The 18,570-nt window shown below is 52.6% G+C and overlaps 2 protein-coding genes across 2 annotated transcripts in view; both read left to right on the top strand.

Annotated features, from left to right (window-relative positions):
* Positions 1 to 225: 225 nt before the first annotated feature.
* On the top strand, positions 226 to 5,985 carry LOC132249257 (zinc finger protein 883-like). Its single transcript, XM_059723853.1, has 2 exons — positions 226 to 340; positions 3,038 to 5,985. The coding sequence occupies exon 2, from the start codon at positions 3,127 to 3,129 to the stop codon at positions 5,092 to 5,094; it is 1,968 nt and encodes a 655-aa protein (XP_059579836.1). The 5' UTR covers positions 226 to 340; positions 3,038 to 3,126; the 3' UTR covers positions 5,095 to 5,985.
* A 5,596-nt stretch (positions 5,986 to 11,581) lies between these two features.
* LOC132249259 (delta-1-pyrroline-5-carboxylate synthase-like) overlaps positions 11,582 to 18,570 on the top strand; it is a 30,580-nt gene continuing 23,591 nt past the window's right edge. Inside the window, exons 1-2 of the mRNA XM_059723863.1 lie at positions 11,582 to 11,815; positions 17,402 to 17,525. Of these exons, the coding sequence (XP_059579846.1) occupies positions 17,423 to 17,525 (103 nt within the window). The 5' untranslated portion in view covers positions 11,582 to 11,815; positions 17,402 to 17,422. The remainder of the gene's footprint in view (positions 11,816 to 17,401; positions 17,526 to 18,570) is intronic.

The raw sequence follows: 18,570 nt of genomic DNA, 5'->3' as shown, positions 1-18,570 counted from the left end.
TGCACTGGTGTTTGCTTCCTATGACCACATGTCCAATACCTGGTTGAAAAGGACCATCCTCTTCCCCCTGCTATGCCTTCCCTTTCATCCTAAATGTCCGTCTTCCCTTGTCCTTCAAGTCCTTAGTCTAATCCTTGAGTTCATTGGCTCCATTCCCCAAATTTCAGTTGCTTGTTCTGCATTTAGTACCAATGGTTAAACTCTCTAACCACTGCCCAAACAGGATATCGAGGCCCTGCCCCTGAACTGATCTGCCGCATCCAGGGAGGACAGGTCGAACTCTGGGTCTGTGGTGATGAGGACCGTGGGGCAATCTCGAGGTCGGAGGACTTGCTGCCAGGTGAGTTGTGGCTGTCCCCTCCACCGGACTCCCCTCTCACAAATTCACCATGCCCAGGGTAAAAGGGAGCCTGGAAACTGCAGACCTGCCCTGTGCTGCCATTTCAGGGTGCTGACCTCAAATAGCTTGTGCTGTCATGTGTGCAGACGGGTGTTGTTCCACCCCGTGAAATTCAAACTGTGGAAACTCTTAGTCTTTTTGCCAAAGACCCCCAAGAATAGACATGGCCTCTTGTCTCATTTAATATCAAGTTACCTTTAATAGTAATTATTACAAGTTCCTCCCTGCAATACAACCTGACACATGGCTGCTTTAGACATTACAGCAGCGGTTTTTGGTGGTGCTGGCATCATGACCTCTGCCGGGCGTGGGAGATGCTTGTTTCTGGCTTTCCCACTGTTCACGTAGAAATGCACGACCGCCCCCAACTCCCCAGAGTAAGAGCATGCACACAGCACCCTCTTCCTTTGTTTGTCCATTACTTTAATAACTTCCTCATGCCAAATTGTCTAATCCTGAAGTTCCTTACCAGCCAAACAGTTTTTCATCAGTGATAATTATGGGTTAGTTTTTTAAGCTCTTCCAGTACTGAAGTTGACGGTTTTCTTTGATATTTAAGATGGCTTTTTAGATCAGAGGAACATCCCATGGTCAGACCTTTTTGGGACCAGACTTTTTTTGGGAATTCTGCCCCTTTTATACAGTGGGCAATGCTTTCCTTGTTGGTTCAAGTGTATTGCTTGTGCCATTGTAGATTAGGGTCAAAAGGAAACCAAGAAAAGGATGAGAATACAAAAAATCAGTCAATCCGCTCTTCTCGATCTTTGGCATGACTGATATGTTTGAGGCCCAGGAGGCCATGCTCCAGGGGGGTACCATTTTCTGTAGCCACTTTGCAGATATTCCAGAACCCATCCAGAAGTTGTGCTTACATTTCCTTGTCTAGCATAGTTAACACCACAGCCACTTACAGCAACGACGGTACACAAACACAGCCGCGCAAGCAAGACAATGACTATGCAGAGCGCAGTGAAGCTCAACTCTTCTTTGTATCAGGGAAACTTCGTGATGATTCACTGCTGGTCCACATCCTGGAAAACACAGACAGAAAAGGGAAGGGCTTAGCCCCCTTTAAGTTTGTTCCTGTCATTGGATCATTTTTGACGCTGTGATTGGCCCTGGCCCTGCTGGAGCTCCTTCACAGATTCCTGTCTTTGCAGCTTGAGAGGCTGCTTTTTTAGCAATCTTTTCTGCTTCAAGTGACAGCTGCTGCAAGGTGTACCCTGCCACACACTTTCCTTCCTTAGCTTTCACCAGGGGTTTTCTGTTGGGGCAGGCTCCCCCTATCTGTTTCCCAGCCAAGAGTAACCCACAAGGCAGTGGGAGCCAAGGTTTTCAGGTGCTCTGCACTCACCTTTTTGAGGGGTGGCAACGTGGCATTTCGTAGAGACTGCCCTGCCACAAGTAGCTCCACCGCACTAACTAGTCCTAGGAGGGTGTAGTTATGAGGACTTAGTCAGGACTAATCTTTCGGTTCTTCTGCCCTGGTTATCTTCACCCCTCATGGGCACAGCCTCTCACTTCTGGGCTTTTTCACCCCCAGCCATTCTTGTTGGACAAGAGAGAGGCTGGGGCTGTCCCTGGTGTCTCCTGGTCTGGTTGACCTGGAGCACGGGACGTGTGTAACCCTGGTCTCAGGCTGCATGAAGTGGGTGGGTGGGGTGGGTGGGATTCAGAAGATGACATGTTGTGGGGGGAAGTGAACCCCCCACTGCTTGCACCAGATTCTCCCCTTGTGATGTTTCCTCTCTGGGGCCCCGAGTGTCATGAAGCCTGAGGCTCAGCCCAGAGTCCGTGTGCGGGTTCGTGCCAAGGCCTTTGTCCCAGTGCAGCTGTCTGTGATGTGGAGGCTGCCTGGGATTCATTAGCAGAGGAAAGCTCCATGGGCTCAGTCCCTGCACCAGACATTGCCCCTGAAACAGGTAGGAAGCAGATCACTGCTCTCAATCCTCCACTCCCAGAACATTTCTTGGAGGGATAATGCATGAACCGTGATGGGTTTTGCTACCAAGCAGTGTAAGGCAGTGCTCAGCACATGCTCCTGACTGGTGACAAGTCCTGGACATGCACCCCGAGGCTGTTCACCCTTGTACCAGATGCTGCTTTCAGGACTGCCAGAGATCAAGGACAAGCATTGCAGATGGGTCTCACCAAAGCACTGGGGCATGTGGAGCGTGTCAGCCCAGTCAGGTGGAGGGCTCAGCACCATCCGCCCCTGGACCCACCAGTGCTGTGGGATACAGCAGCCCTTTGAGAGCCTCATTTTTCCTTTGAGCAGATCCCTCTGGTCTCATCCTCTGCCTCTTAAAACATGAAGCCATTCGGGTACAGTCAAAACGCACATGTCCCACGTTTTTCTTGCAGGAGGGACTAGGGGGATGGGGCTGAGAGCTGGGCCAGAAACCCTGAGAATCTGACTCCTAACTCCACCGAGTAGAGAAGATGAGACTGGCACAGGGACCTGGCACTCCGCACCACTGTCACTTGGGATTTTGGCAAAAACACCTAGTTTTCTTGAGGAAACACAAGTGCCAAGGTCCAGTCCTGCTCTGAGGCCCATCCCAGCAGAAGGAGTAGCAGTGCTTGCCCCTTGGCAGCAGGGCAGGGACTAATCTGGTGTTTCTTCCTCCCATGCAGGACATGCCTGGTTACTGAGCAGAACCGAGGAGCAGGGTCCTGAGGAAGGGCCTGGAAAGCTGGAGCCAGCATGGGCTTCCCTGGGGAGTATGGGTGAGGTGGATTCCCTGAGACCAGCGAAGGACCAGTGGCACAAGGGCCAGGGGATGCCCCCAAAGCAGGAGAATGTAGCAGCGAACGAGGTCCCATCTCTAGTTGGGCATTGGAGTGAAGAAGGGGAACAAGCCCGAAAGAGCCCAGGGTGCAGGGATGAATATGTCATGCTGAGACACCAGAAGAGGCAGAAAGGAAAGGTCCACTGGAGAGAGACACTGCATGCAAACCAAGGCAGTGTGGGGGGCCTCAGAGGGAAGCAGGAGCCCACCACCAAGCGCAGGGGGAGAGACCACTCCTGCCCTGAGTGCAGGAAAAGTTTTAGCTGCCCCTTGCGCCTGGCTCTGCACAAGATAAAGCATGCTGGGGAGAAGCCCCATGTTAGCACCAAGTGTGGGAAGAGCTTGACCAGCCTCTCTGTGCAGAGGATGCAGCAGCCACACGGCTGCACAAGGTGTGGGAAGAGCTTCAGGCAGCCCTCCAGTCTAGCCAGGCACAGGTGCATACACGCAAGGGAGAAGCGTCATCCTTGCTCTGTGTGTGAGAAGAGCTTCATCTCCTTGTCCAAACTGGCTCGACACCAGCTTACCCACACGGGGGAGAAGCCACATAAGTGCTCTGAATGTGGGATGAGCTTCGCCCAATCCTGCAACCTGAATGTGCACCAGCGCATCCACACTGGGGAGAAGCCACATCGCTGCTCTGTGTGTGGGAAGAGTTTCACCTACCCCTCCCACCTGGCCCGGCATCAACTGATCCACGAGCAGGCGAAGCCACGTCAGTCCTCTGAGTGTGGGAAGCACTTCACCCATTATGGCAACCTGACCCAGCACCAGGGCATCTGCACCGGGGAGAAGCCAAATAAGTGCTCTGTGTGTGGGAAGAGTTTCACCTGGTCCTCCTACCTGGCCCAGCATCAGCTGATCCACGAGGCAGAGAAGCCACATCAGTCCTCTGAGTGTGGGAAGCACTTCACCCAATCCTTCTCCCTGACCAAGCACCAGCGCATCCACACAGGGGAGCAGCCACATCAGTGCTCTGAGTGTGGGAAGAGTTTCACCTGGTCTTCTGCCCTGGTCCGGCATCAGCTGATCCACATAGGGGAGAAGCCACATCAGTGCTCTGTGTGTGGGAAGAGCTTCACTCAATCCTCCTCCCTGACTGTGCACCAGCGCATCCACACTGGGGAGAAGCCACATCAGTGCTCTGTGTGTGGGAAGAGTTTCACCTGGTCTTCTTCCCTGGTCCGGCATCAGCTGATCCACATAGGGGAGAAGCCACATCAGTGCTCTGTGTGTGGGAAGAGTTTCACCTGGTCCTCCGAGCTGGTCCGGCATCAGCTGGTCCACACAGGGGAGAAGCCACATCACTGCTCTGTGTGTGGGAAGAGCTTCACTCAATCCTCCTCCCTGACCAAGCACCAGCGCATGCACACGGGGGAGAAGCCACATCAGTGCTCTGTGTGTGGGAAGAGCTTCACCCAATCCTCCTCCCTGACCAAGCACCAGCGCATCCACACAGGGGAGAAGCCACATCAGTGCTCTGTGTGTGGGAAGAGTTTCACCTGGTCTGCCCTGGTCCGGCATCAGCTGATCCACATAGGGGAGAAGCCACATCAGTGCTCTGTGTTTGGGAAGAATTTCACCTCATCCTACAGCCTGGTCCAGCATCAGCTGATCCACACGAGAAAGAAGCCACATCAGTGCTCTGAGTGTGGGAAGAGTTTCACCTCGTCCTCGTCCTTGACCGTGCACAAGCGCATCCACACAGGAGAGAAGCCATATCAGTGCTCTGAGTGTGGGAAGAGCTTCATTCATTCCTCCTATCTTGCCAAGCACAAGCGCATCCACACAGGGGAGAAACCATATCAGTGCTCTGTGTGTGGGAAGAGCTTTGCGCGATCCTCCTACCTAGCCCAGCACCAGCGCATCCACAAAGAAGAGAAGCCGCGTCATTGCTCTTAGTGTAGGCAGAGCTTCGCCTACTCCTCCAGGTTGTGCCGAACACCAGTGCATCTACACAGGGGAGAAGCTACATGGGTGCCCTGAGTATTGGAAAAGCTTCAGCCATCTCTCCCACCCCTCCTGGAATCAGCACATGCACACCCAGAAGCATCCCTAGTTCTGCCAGCAGTGCAGGAAGGGCTTGGAGATGTCTGCCTGCTCAGCACCCACCAGTGCTGCATTCAGTCAAGCACCCCCATGCCGGTGGAGTGCAGAAAGATTTTGTTCAGGCTGTGCCCCTTGTAGGGTACAGTGGGAATCCAGAGCCCAGAGGCTGGCCCACAAGAATTGATTGTGGGGAGAGTCTAAGAAGAAACACCTCAGGTAGAAGTCAGCCCCCATGCGGGGCAAGGAGAAGAGGAGGAAATGATCTTGCATCAGCCTTGGAGCCTGTGCATTCCCCATCCTTCTCTAAAAGCAAATAGTACTCGCAGGGGAAGAAGTGCCTTAACGGTAGGGTGCCCTCCCCAAGACAGCTGGCGTGAAATGACACCCAGGGACTTTCCGTGGCTGCCTCCCAGCTTTCTCCTTCCTCCTGGTCCAGGGCTTCTGGCATATCAGCCCCTGAGTTGCAGGGAGCAGTGCATTTCTGGCTGGGCAGCATTCCCTACCCTCTTCCCTGACCTCGCCTTTCCTCATCCCCACATCACCCCTTTCCCAGACCTGCGCATGCCCAGTAGGGTCCGCCAGGAGCTGCTACTGCCACCCCCTGAGCTGTTTGTTAGACCTGACTCTACGCAATGCCCCAAACTAGGGAGGCAGTGGATCGATGCACAAATTGCTTGTCAACTGCTTTATTCCAAGTGGAGACAGCTTCGGGCCAGCTTCAATAAACAGGGGAGCTGCAGTGAATATGATTTTGTTTCATATTTATATACCTTGGTTGATGCTCATTAACGTTTACCCCACCTTTGTCTCTCCTTCGCTGCACCCTTAGTCCTTCCCACCTTAAGCTCCGCCTTTGTTTACGGCTTACTTCACTGGCACGCAGTTGCCTTTGCATGTCACTCATTTACATGTCTTTTTGCTATGAGCACTTGCCTAAACCCTGACCTCTGCTTCTCTCCGTCACTTGAAGTTTCTTGCTGATGTCTTCACCATCTCCAAGGTCTTGCTTGTGCTTTATCTCCTCATGATAGCTAGAGGTCTACATCTTGTTTCTTGTACACAGTGAGCTATATATCGTACAACAGTACTCTGTCGTGAGGATAATGCTTGCCTAAGTGTCTTGCAGTGTTACTTTTAACATACCATTCTGCCTTCTGGTCAGCAGCTCTGCTAAGCCACGGGTTATTGCCTTTTATTCAGCTGCAAATCCAATGCTCCCCAAGATCCAAATACTGTCACCCCGACACTCTTCCCTCCCTCCCTCCCTCCCTCCCTCCATCCCTCCTTCCCATTCTCTCATGACAGCCCTGCTAGCAAAGCTCCTGAACTGAACATGGTACCTTGTGGTTGGTGTCTGTGTCCTCTGCAGAGCTGTGCCGCGGGAACCCTCAGGCCTTTCCAGGGCAGATCTCTCTGTGACTTCCCAGACCCTTGTCTTTCACAGGATTCACTGTTACACAGAGCTTGTTGCTAACCCTGAGGAGCAGGAATTGGTCCCACTCAGGGCTTCACTCCCCTGTCCCGCTGTGCAGCCAGGACCCTGCCGTGTTGAATGAACCCTGGGCAGGAGGCAGTAGAGTCCCTTACGTGAGTGCAGTGCGGTAGGAGGGGTGAAGGCGGTGCAGCTGGTGGCAGGTCCTCCCTCCCCCCTGGAAGTATAAAAATATTCTCCTGGTGAAGTGCAGCACATTGTAATCTCCCACTCAGAGTACTGAGGCCTTCCTGAATGTGCCACAGCCATTTGACTCATGATGATCCTCGGGACGTATACTGCTGCACAGCTGCCCAAGGGACCCCTGCATGCCTAGGGTACTGGCCCCTTGCTGGGAGTCTGGCCCTACCGCCGCTCCCCAAAGGGAGGGAGGATTGCAGGGAGGGAGACCTTCCTCCCTGGCAGTGCCTGAGCTGTTCCCATGTGCAGAAGGCAGGGGAGCGTGTTCACACAGGTAGCTGGGCTGCACACATGGGCTCCTGCTGAGATAGCTGCCTGAGGCTGCCCCGAAGTCAGGGAGCAAGGAAGGCGGGCCTGAGCGACAGACCCCATGCCCAGATGCTGGGGGCAGATGTCAGAGACAAGGGCCCACATAGCACAGCCTTTGCACCAGAGGCAGTTGCAGGACTCTGTTCCCCTGGGACAGGAGCGGGACATGATTGCTCTGAGCTGGCCGTGGCCAGGAGCAGAGGCAGCAGTGGGGAGCTGAGCCTTTGGCAGAGGGGCTGGGGTGGGACGTGGGGAGGCAGCTCCCCTGGATGGAGAGAGCAGGAGGGTGCTGAGGGCTGCAGGGCACAGGCAGACTGGAGGGCAAGAGGAGTGGTGCACTCTGGGCTTGGCTCCACAGCAAGGAGAAGTCCCCGCTGTCTGCTGAACTCGCCCTCCAGCAAGCTGCTGAGGAAGGTGGTTCGGTCATGTCTGGTGGGTTGCCATGCGATCCTTGAGGGCGCTGGTGGCGATGATGCTTACTGCTGGGTCCGGGCATTTTATCCAGGTCCCCGGGCTCTTTACTGAGCCCTGGGCTTCACCCCCTTGTGAAACCCGGCTTAAAGCTCTCTTCACTAGGTTAGCAAGCTTGTACGCAAAGATGCTCTTCTTCCCTGGCTTCGTGAGGTGGATGCCCTCTCTCTTCCTAGCAGAGCCCCTGTGGAGCAGCGCCCCAAGGTTGAAGTAGCCGCAGCCCTGCCAGCAATGCTCTCGACGCAGCCACGTGTTCTCTCTGGGATGCGTCTGCGTTCAGCTGGGCCTTTAGCCTCGACTGGAAGGATTGAGGAGAACCACCTGGACGCCCGTCCCCTTCACCCTTGTGCCCAAAACCATGTAGTCCCTTTTTGATCTGCCCAAGGTTGTCCCTGGCAGTATCATTGCTGTCAACATAGATGAGCAGCATGGGATGGTAATCAGGGGACCAGATGAGTCTGAACAGCGTTTTTGTGATGTCTCAGATGTGGGCTCCTGGCAGGCAGCGGCCTCCCCAGCCAGAGGTCAGGCCGACAGATGGATGTTTCCGTGCCCTGCAGGAGGGAGTTGCTAACCGTCACCCCCATTGCTTCCTCTTGGTAGTGGTCTCAATCCTCTTTCCCTGGCAGGGGAAGGGAGAGAGCAGGGCTTGGCCTCCCCGGCCACTGGAGTGGGCTCCTTTTTATCTGAAGCCAGGGCTTCATACCGGTTCTTCAGCTGGGCAGCTGCAGGCATAGAAGAGGAGCATTGCCTGTTGCCAGAGGTGACAAGCTGCCAGCTTCCACCTTCTAGAGTACCTGCGTCTTCCAGGACCATCTCTGGCTGGCCCATGTTCCCTAATGCTGGAGGTCTTTGTGAACCCATCTGCCTCCTCCTGCAGCGCCTTTACCTGATTACCGAGAGAATTCCCCAGGAGGTACCTCTTACGCCATAAGCCATCTGCGCCCCCACCCCGGCTGCCCCCGGCAAGGACCTGCCGGCTGCAGTTCCTGCAAAGCCAGACCAGACCTCAGTGGAAGCCTCCGTGGTCGGTGACCAAGCCTGGACACAGCTGCACAGGTGCAGGCAGAGGAAGAGCTGGTAGTGGCAGAGGCTTTGGCATTGCAGTGTTTTCCAGCCACCCTGTTGCTTCTCTTGCTAGGTCCATCTTTCTCTGCTGCTGCCTCATTGACAGAAAACCAGAAAGATCCCAAGTGAACGTGCGCTATCACAAGATGTAAAAACTTTAATCTGGAAAGGAGAAATTCAGCAGCATTTAATTGAGGTTTACAGAACTGTAAAGGGTTCAGTTAATGCTGTTCACACCACTTTTATAATGATGCACAGGTAAGGGGTAGCTCAATGTAAAACAAAAAGAAAAATAAAAAAAAATTAGAGCCAGTAATAAAGTAATTGGTCTTCCTATTGTGGGTAGTTAGCTGTGGAGTTCAGTCACAACAGACTGCATCTGAAACTGTCTGGATTTTCAAAGAGCTGATGATGTCTTTTAGGCAAGCCAGAATAACAGTGATTAAATCGCATGCTTTGTTTTGTGAGCTGCTCTTACATTCCTTGTATAGAAGTCTCCCTTCCCAGTCTCATGTTGCATGACTGGCTTGGTGTTTAGACAGGCAGGGTTTGGCCTTCGGGGCTAGATGTGGGCCCTTGCCAGAAGTAAACTACCAGGTTAGACAGACTGGGTTTGCGATGACCAGGGATCCTGGTTTTCTCTGTTAAAAATCCCAAATTCTCTGATTTAAAAAAACAAACAAACAAAAAACCAAAAAATTCACTGATTAAAAAAACCCAAATACATGTTTTTCTGTGATTCAAATGAAACGCCACTTTGGCATCCTTTCGTCTATGGGAGATGGTGGATATTGCAGACTGTGACGTAGATGGTTTGCAGTGTTTCATGTGACTGAATAGTCCAGTCCGAGATTTGCATGCTCTGTGGCAGTGATTACAAATGTACATGTCATGGTTGTAGGCAGACAAGGTTCCCTGGGTGAATTTGATATCTTTTATTAGACCAAAGATATCAAATTCACCCAAGGAACCTTGTCTGCCTATGTCCTTAGACCAACACGGCTACAACCTACACCCCTGCAACATGTCATGGTTGGGCGGTTTGGGAGCTGCTTGCCTCCTACGGGCTCTTTTCAAGCTGTTGGAGCCAATTTCTGTTGTGGACTTTGATGCCCTGGTGGAGACGACACCACTTGTTACGATCGCTTGCCAAGGTTTCCCATTGGTCAGGATCGATCCCAGATGCCTTCATATCTCGCTTGCACGTGTCTTTGTAGCGAAGCTTGGGGTATCCTGTTGTTGCCTCCGGTAATTCCCCGTGTAGCATGTCCTTGGGTATGCGTCCATCTTCCGATCTTCTTCGATGGCCTAGCCAGTTCAGTTGTCTGTGTTTGAGTAAAGCTGTCATGCTTGGTAAATTTGCTGTTTGAAGAACCTCTGCATTGGTAACTTTATCTTGCCATTTGATGTTGAGTATGCAGTGTAAGCAGCGCAGGTTGAAGCTGTTTTACTTTTTCTCTTGAAGTGCTTGAGCTGTCCATGTTCCCCCCCACATACACGAGTGCTGAATATGCAAGCCTTGTACACTAGCATTTTGGTCTTGATGATAAGCTTTGGGTTGTTGCAGGTTCTTTTAGTTGGTCTGCTGAAGGTGGTGCCAGCCTTTCCGATGCGAACATGAAGTTCTTCATCCAGTGAAAGGTTGGTGGTCACTATGAAGCCTAGGTAGCCGAACTCTTGGACTACTGCTAGCTGGTTCTCATCAATGATGATTGATGGATCTTCCCTGTCCTAGTACAGTGGTTTTCTTTATGCTGATGGTGAGAGCAAATGCCTGACAAGCTCTTGAGAGGCAGTTCATGAGTTGTTGAAGTAGGTCTTTGTCGTGGACTGTAAGGGCAGCATCATCAGTAAATAGAAACTCCCTGATAAGCACCTTTCTAACTTTAGTCTGCCTTAATTTGTGACAGGTTGAAGAGTTGCCTGTCCAATCTTGTGTGGAGGTACACTCCACCTTCCATGTCTTTAAATGTGCAATTCAGGAGTACTGAGAAGAAGATTCCCCAAATCCCAAACCTATAAACATCTATAAATTTTGGCATTTGATTTTGGGTTTTTTATCATAGAGAATCAGGGCTTCCCCTGCCCCCTTTGCTCACCAAGACACAGGTCCAGCTGCAGCTGTGTGGTCCGTCCTCCCTGCCCCATGCCATTGCCCTCACTCCTGACTTGCAGCCCCCCACCTCTCCCATCCCTGTCAGTGCCCCTCAGTCCCAACCTGCCCCCCAGTATGTGGGAAAGGGGGGACTGTGTGTGGGGCAGGGGGTGTGAAGGCATGGGTGATGTCAGGAGGGCATGGGGGGTCACAAGCCCCTCCAGAGATCTCTCTGCCCACAGCAGGGCACCAGGCTGCAGTCTGGCGGGACTGGCACTGGGCAGGAGCCACCTCCGTGGCCCAGCAGTTTGGACTCAGCCTGGGAGGGCAGAGTGGGCCGGGGAGGTGCTCTGCACCAAATGGGCCTTAGTATGGTATAACTTGCAATGCTTTGCACCCTGTTTTACTCTGTACTAACTTCCTGAGTTAGATTCACAGCCCTGAAGTTTCCTGGCTCTTTTCTAGAGCTTCTTTTAAATATCAGAGTCACATTGGCAATCCCCCAATCCTTTGATAGCAAGGCTGTTTTTTGTGATAGGAGGCATGCTACAGTTAGGAGTTTGGTAGTTTCTGATCTGAGCCCCTTCAGTGGCATTCACCCTAAGGTCCTGAGTCCTGGTGATTTGTTACTGTTTAGTTTATCCATTTTCTCACAACCTTATCTACTAAAACCTCAGTTTGGGTTAGCTTTACTGATTTGTCCCTGGAAAGGTTTCTTACTATAGTCAAAGTCCCTTCCTGCGACTGGTTTTAAGCTGCCTCTCTCCATGGCTGACCTTCCACTACAGCTCCAGAGGACCAGGACAGTCCTAGAAGAACAGGGCCAGAAGGAACCTCAGGAGGTCACCCAGTCCAGCCTGCTGCTTTTGGCAGGAACATCCCTGTCTAATCCATCCAGCCAAGCGTTATTCTGACCTGCACTTAAACTTCCACTGAAGAAGACTGCACAGCCTCTCTAGGTAATCTGCTCCAGTGCTTAACCACCTTCAGTGTTAGACTGCCCTTCAGTTTAAATCTCCCTGGGTGCTGTCTAATGCATCTGTCTGCTAGCACAGGCAGCGATGACCATAGCAGGTTGTGGGGCCTGGGAGAAATCAGCCTGTGTGGGGCCTGGACATGGCAGGGGAGGAGGGAGGGTGGCAAGCGGCCAGACATACAGCCGGCCTGTCTTCGCGGGGCCCCCCAAAGCACAGGGCCCGGGGCAGTTGCTCCAGTTCACGCCCCGCTAGGGACAGCCCTGAGCACAGGAGACAGGTCAAGCTCCTGTGAAAATCTTGGCTCCCTGTGGGAGCTTCTCACAAGGGTTTGTTGATCATGAGTGCAAAACTCAGCCCTTTGACTTAGTTCTCCTTTGATTGCTCCTCCCGCCCCAAGAAGGGACATTTCTTCTGCTGGCTGACAAGAAAAAGAAACAGTCTTTTCAGTTAGTTGCTAGATGCAGCTTCTGTAGTGGAAGCTGTCAGTATGTGGAATTGTGTTTGAATGGAGGCGTTGAAGTGTTCTGCGTCAGGTTGTGTCAAGAATCGCTGAGGTAGCCTGCAGAGAGGAGAGCTATTAAACACAAAAGCTGAACATTGACAGCTGTGTCATGTCTGGCTGGAGACTGAAGGGAAGAGGAGAGTGGAATACGACTTGGGCTAAGGCAGGGTCAAACTCATCTGGCCCACAGAGCGTGGGGCTGGTCCACAGCCCGGATTGAACCCCCAGGCCAGCTCCACACATCAGAGCCAGTGTGCAGGGCTGGGCAACTTCATGTAATGTGTGTCCTGAACCAACCCTGCCTGCTGCACACGGTATGCACCAGCACCGTTCCTGGGCTTGTACATAGAGCTGGCATTGGGCGCATGCTGTGTGAGGTGGCCGTGGCCGTGCCCAGGGGCAGATCTATATGCTGAGAAGTGGAGTGCAGGTGTTGTGGCACAGGCGGTGAGGCACATCATCACACAAAACACAACGCACATTATTCTTCAGTTCCAGTTCTCCAGTTGTTATGTTCACTGATTTGCTACATTATGTATTAAGTTTAAAAAACTACAACAAACAAGGCACAAATGGTCAAAAGATATCATGCAATTAGTCCCGTGAGTAGCCATTATAGTCAAACGTACATCTCTAATTCAGATTCATAAAACAAAACCTAGCCTTCTTGAGTGTTGTGATACTGCCTCCAGTACTTCAGTGCATTCAGCCCTGTGTGCCACACGCAGCATGCGCTGGACTGTCTCTGCACGCTGTCTCCGGTGCATAGGGACGGTCTCCGAGACCTGATCTGGCCCTGGAACAAGTGCACAGGGCTGGGCTGACATGGTGCCACGTGCAGCGACTGCCAGACTGGCTCCACAAACAGCACTTTTGGTCAGTCCGAGGGCGCCATCAATCCCAGGGCGCCACAGCCAAATTTGGCCCATGGCTGTATCTTTGAAAATAAATTAGATTAATTAATAAATGAAGTTAAAGAAAGGAGAGTTATGACTTGGTCACGGTGTGTCTAAATCAAAACAAGGATCTAGTTATTAGGCAACATTTTATCTGCTCTCTGGTTTTCCAGCCCGATCCCATTTGTCTTGTACTTGCCCTGCCTAAGTCTTTGGTTGCAAACTCTTTTGGGAGCACTTTTATTCTGTGTGCACAGTGCCAATGCAGTTAGTGCAGGGGTGGGCAAAGTATGGCCTGTGGGCCAGATCTGGCCCTCCAAATGACTTTATCCAGCCTATGACTGCTCCTCTGAAGGAGAATTGTATCTGGCCCATGGCTGCCCTGGCTTTCCGTGCTTCTCACTCTTTTCCCTTCCCCCTGCCAACCGGCTACAGCAGCACCAGCCATTCCCCTTCCCATTGGCCTGCCCTTCCCTGCCCTCCAGCCCCCAGTGCACACTCCCAGGCAGGGGACACTGAGCCCCTGGCCAGGCTCCTGCCCATCGAGGCTGCCTGCTTGCTGCTCCAAGCCTGAGGCTGTTCACAGACCAGAGAGCCCGGCCCCAGCAAACGTCACTCTCCACTGGCAGGGGTGAGGGCGCGGGGGGAAGAGGCTCAGGAGCTGCGGGTTATCCAGACTCTGCCGGGTCAGGACCTGGTAGGGGTGTAGGCGTTGCTAACATGATGCCACGCTGTGTTCCCTCACAGCTTTGGGCTGCACCATGTGGGCCCAGCTGGAGTGGCTGGTGCAGCTCCTGCCCAACCCCAAGCCCTCAGCAAGTGGCCAGGTCAGATGGGAACCATGTCAGATGCACCCACATGCCCCGAAGTGGCACCTGGGCCCAAAGTGGTACAGCATGGCACTGGCCTGGCCATGTGCCAGAGACTTTGGGCAGGGGAGGGGATGCAGGGAGAAGGACTGGAGCTGTGGGTTATCCGGGCCTGGCTGGGCTGGTGGTACACTCTGTTTACCCCTTCTCTCTGCACCCGATCCCCCGCCCTAAGTCCCCGGTACATGACCAGGTCAGGCAGGAACTGAGCCAGCTGTGCCCATGTGGCCCAAAGTAGCATGTGGGAATACAGGACAACATTGGCCCAGCTGTGTGCCAGAGACTCGGGGTGGGGGGAGGTACAGGGAGCAGGGGGGGACAAAGGTTAGCTTCCCCTAACCTTTGTTCTCTCTGCCCTTGGATCGGTGGCAGGTAATTATTTGGGCTGCAGGGCCACTTAGGGAGTTTGGGTGAGCTGTTGCCAGGGGGACCTGGCCCATGACAGTTTACCCAAACTCCCTAAGTGGCCCTGCAGCCCAAATAATTGCCCGCCCCTGAGTTAGTGCATGGGGACTCAGTAGGTTTCTTTAGCCCTGATGCTGGGAAAATGAATGGCTGCAGTTTTTATCTAAGGATAGATGTCCCTGTGCTTGGTTTCTATTTTCCCCCACCAGTTTGGAGATACTGTCCCATTTAGAAGTGGAGAGTGAGTCTGCCAGCCTCAGACATGCAAATGTGAATTGGAGCCTCCAAGTTACAAGAGTACATCTCTTTTTGGAGTCTCTGTATTTGCTCCGGTGTTTCAAAGAATGAATTTCAAGGATTCGGAATTGTTTCCAGCCACAGGAGTGAGGAAGCTAGCGTTTTGACCGAGTCCCCTAAGGCCTTGCTTTTTGGAAGGAAAAACAAGCCTTTGATTTGGTCTAGAATCACACTGTGAGACTTGGGGTGAGGCAAAATGGGAGTGAACCGGGGCCATCTGGGTGTGATGCAAGTCAGGCTGAGGCAGCAGCTTGACTTGGATGTCTCTGAAGAGAAGACATGACAAATGCTTTTAACTACAGAATCAAAGCGTGCTTTCCCCTTTACTGTGCCAAGTGGAGTACAAACAGAAGGGCAGAGGGGAGTAAATAGGACAAACTGCCTCCCCTCTTGTGGAACAGGATAGGGGCTGGATCTGGATGCAATCAAAAAGGAGAGAGCTGGGCTAAGGGTGGATTCAAAGACCACACTACCCTTGAAAGCACGGAGGGAGCTGCACGCAACTGCCACCATCAGTGGCTCAGCGGGTCTGAAAATGAAGAGCATGAAGGTCAAGGGAAGCTGGGTGTGGAGCAGGGTGCTTGTGCCGGAGTTGTGGGACCAGGACTGCCCGTGGCACCAGGGCTGCCATGCACAAAGTTCTTACTGACACAGCAACCTTAAAACTCTGGATTTTGTGCTGCAACGTGGAGCAGAGTTACATCAGCTGGGCGGAGAGGTGTACGTGCTTCTGCAGCCACAGGGAAGAGCTGGGCCTGACGTTACATCAGCCGCAGGGTAGCTTTGTCTGTGCTGCTGGAAGGGACGTGGCTTGTGCTGCCAGGACCTCGGATTGGCGGCTGCTGAGTTGCATCACGCCTCGGCCGAGCTGGCAGAAATTCGGTCTGTGTCAACTCCTGGTTTCACAGCAGCTGCTGCTTCTGTCTGAAATCTTTCTCATCAGGCTTTCAGCCGGAAGTGTCAGGTACAGAAGCCTCTGCACGGCACACAGTGAGTGGCACCTGCACGTGATGCTCTTGCTATGTTGCTGCTTGCTTTTGCCCTGCGTTCTGGATAGCGAGCTCAACTGCTTGACTATGCCAGGGAGGGCACTGGTGTTTGCCCCCGTGTCAAAGCTTGTCCCACGCAGGTCATAGAAGACCATTGACCAGGGATTGGGGCCTGATCCTAAATCTACTGCAGTTGGCTATTTGATTGTAGGCATATTGCTTAAACCGCTCCTGCCAGTTTTCCCATTTATAAACAGAAATAATGCTTAACTTGCAGCAGAATAGTCTTGTCTATGAGATGCTTGGATTGAAAGCGCATTGCAGAACCTCACCATGCAAATTCTCTAATGGAAAAGAAACATGTCTGTTTGGGGCATGCTTCCTATTCTGCACTGTCCATTTCTGGCCAATTTAAACCATTAGGAAACCTGGGCAAACTTTTATTGACTAGCTGCAGGTCAGATCAAGCTTTCTTCTGAGACCTGTTTTTGGGTGATGATAACTTTGTTTATACAGCTAGCTTTAATAGCTGACTTTTCTCATTTGTCTTGGTGTAGAGCAGGCTGTCAAGGCAGTGAATCCCAGGCAAGGGAGTGTGGCATGTTGGGATGCCTTGAGACCCTTTCAAGTGTCACAAGGTGCCACACAATGTTAGCAGTGTAACTATTGATAGTGAAGGGGGGGGGGCACAATTTGGCTGTCAACCTTTTTTTTTTAGTCCCAAACCCCTAAAACTGGGGAATGGATCTTGCAGTCTTGCAGCACCTTCAGATCCCACCTGAGGCAGCGGCAGAGATGGGATGAGGCGCCGCTACCTGGCCACGCTCTGTTCCTGGTGCTCAGGTGGCCTCTGGCCGCGGGGGGAGCTGCAGCAGGCTGTGCCTGCTGATATTGGGCTGCCGCCTGCTGCTGCTGGTCTGGCCACAGGAGTATCTGGAGCAGCAGCAGCACAGCCACCTTTTGTGGATGCTCCACAGACCCCCCAGAAATTGGGGGGGGGGGAGGCACGCGTCCCCATGTGTTCCCCGAGGTGTCGCCTATGCTGTTTGGTGTTCAAACATGATTCAGAAGATAAACCCAGAGATTCCAACCAGGAATTCAGAGTGTTAAAAACATTGTGGCCTGTTGTTGTCTTCCTGAGTTCTTTTCAGCAGAAGACTTGCTGTTATTTTTCTGCAGTCAAATAATGAGTGAAAACTAAAAGCTGGCATTTTCTGAGGTGTACCTCAAGTTTGTGGAAGGGTGTCTCGCATCTAAAAAGGTTGAGAACCACTTAAGGAAAGGATTAATTTTTTTGGTGGCATGTGGCCCTTAAGGTTACTTGCTGCACCTGAAACAATTGGGACGTTTGCGATAAATGCAGGTTTGCTTGTTTGTAGGTGCTATTTTCATTTTGTGAATGTAGACAAGGAAACTCAGTGCAATGAAACTACTGCCACATGAAGGTGCAGTTTCCACGTCAGGAAAAACTAGGTTTCCAGAGACATTGGGTTTGCTTTGCTGCTGGAGAGTAGTACAGTGAAGTTCTTTGTGTAGGAGATTGGTGATCCTGTGATTACGGTGCTGGCTTAAGACTTGGCACTCCCAGGTCTTCTTCTCTGTTTCCCCAGACTCCATGCCTGGCCTTGAAGATGCTTGCTTCTCTCAGTGCCTCCATTCCCCATCTGCAAAATAAAGGGCAACAGTGCTGCCCCTTGCTTTCCACTCCGAGTGGGACAGTATCTGCAAGAGCAGGTAGGGACCAGTGGGAAGAATGCTTCTGATTACAGCGGAGCTGCTGGCGTTCGTTTTGCCAGTGTCAGGACTCCAGGAGTCTCTACGCAGTCCGCAGCAGTGATGCATGCCCGTGCAGCCTCAGTCCTGACATGACTGTGTTGGGCCAGGCGTGGTGCCCGTGCAGAATGGAAAGTGCATTGAGATATTGCTGAGGACTGTAAATACCAGAGGTAATCAGGCTTTGTCTGACATATGCTCAGACACGAGGGCAGCTTCTCCTTCCCTTTCCCCTTATGTACCCTAAGAGTGCCTGCCTGGGTGCTGGCTGGAGCAGCTGTCCTGGGTCCCTTCCCACGTGGCTGAACCTTCCTCCCTCTGTCTGTCTGTCAGTCATGCTCTCTCAGGTGCAGATGCTTTTTTTCTGGTGTAGCTCAGGGAATCGGAATAACCTTCCTCTGCCAGTGCCATTCTGCACTGACCCTCTTGTACAGCTGAAACTCAGGTTTGGGGCTGGAGAACAGACTGGGACACTAGCCTTGAAGACATGCCTTTCCATGCCTCCATTCACCGCCCCAGGACAGTGTCTCAGGAAGGGGTACCACTGCTCTGCCTCTGACACCGGCCTGTATGTCAGGACCTGGGGTGTCTCACTGCTGTTCACCAAGGACAGTCTCCTATTGGCTAGCACTCATGTGTGAACCAGGAGAGGGCGTGTTTCCTCTCGGGAAAGTGTATGCCGTTCACTGTAGTACCTGGGCAGCGTGAAGGTGCTTTTCACTAGATCAGTGGGGGCCAACCTTTCTGGCCAGCAAGTCCCAGATGAGCCCTGTGCCCTCTCTGACTGTCACTTGAATCCCCTTCTGCCCAACCTGCTACTTTGCTGTGTGCTCCCTGCCTGATCTGCTCGGTTTCCTGCTCCCTCCCTGATTTGCCGTGTGCCATGCACAGGCTGCACATGCCACTTGTGGCAGCTGTGCTGCATGGTGGCCACCCTGCCTTAGACTGTTTGGAGCAGTTTACTTTGCACCAGACTGACAGGTGATGCTGGGGGCTCGATGCAGAA

This window comes from Alligator mississippiensis, chromosome 1 (genome assembly GCF_030867095.1).
Source record: "Alligator mississippiensis isolate rAllMis1 chromosome 1, rAllMis1, whole genome shotgun sequence".
Classification (NCBI taxonomy): domain Eukaryota; kingdom Metazoa; phylum Chordata; order Crocodylia; family Alligatoridae; genus Alligator; species Alligator mississippiensis.
The sequence above is the reverse complement of the archived record's forward strand: the minus strand, read 5'-3'. Positions and strand labels throughout refer to the sequence as shown.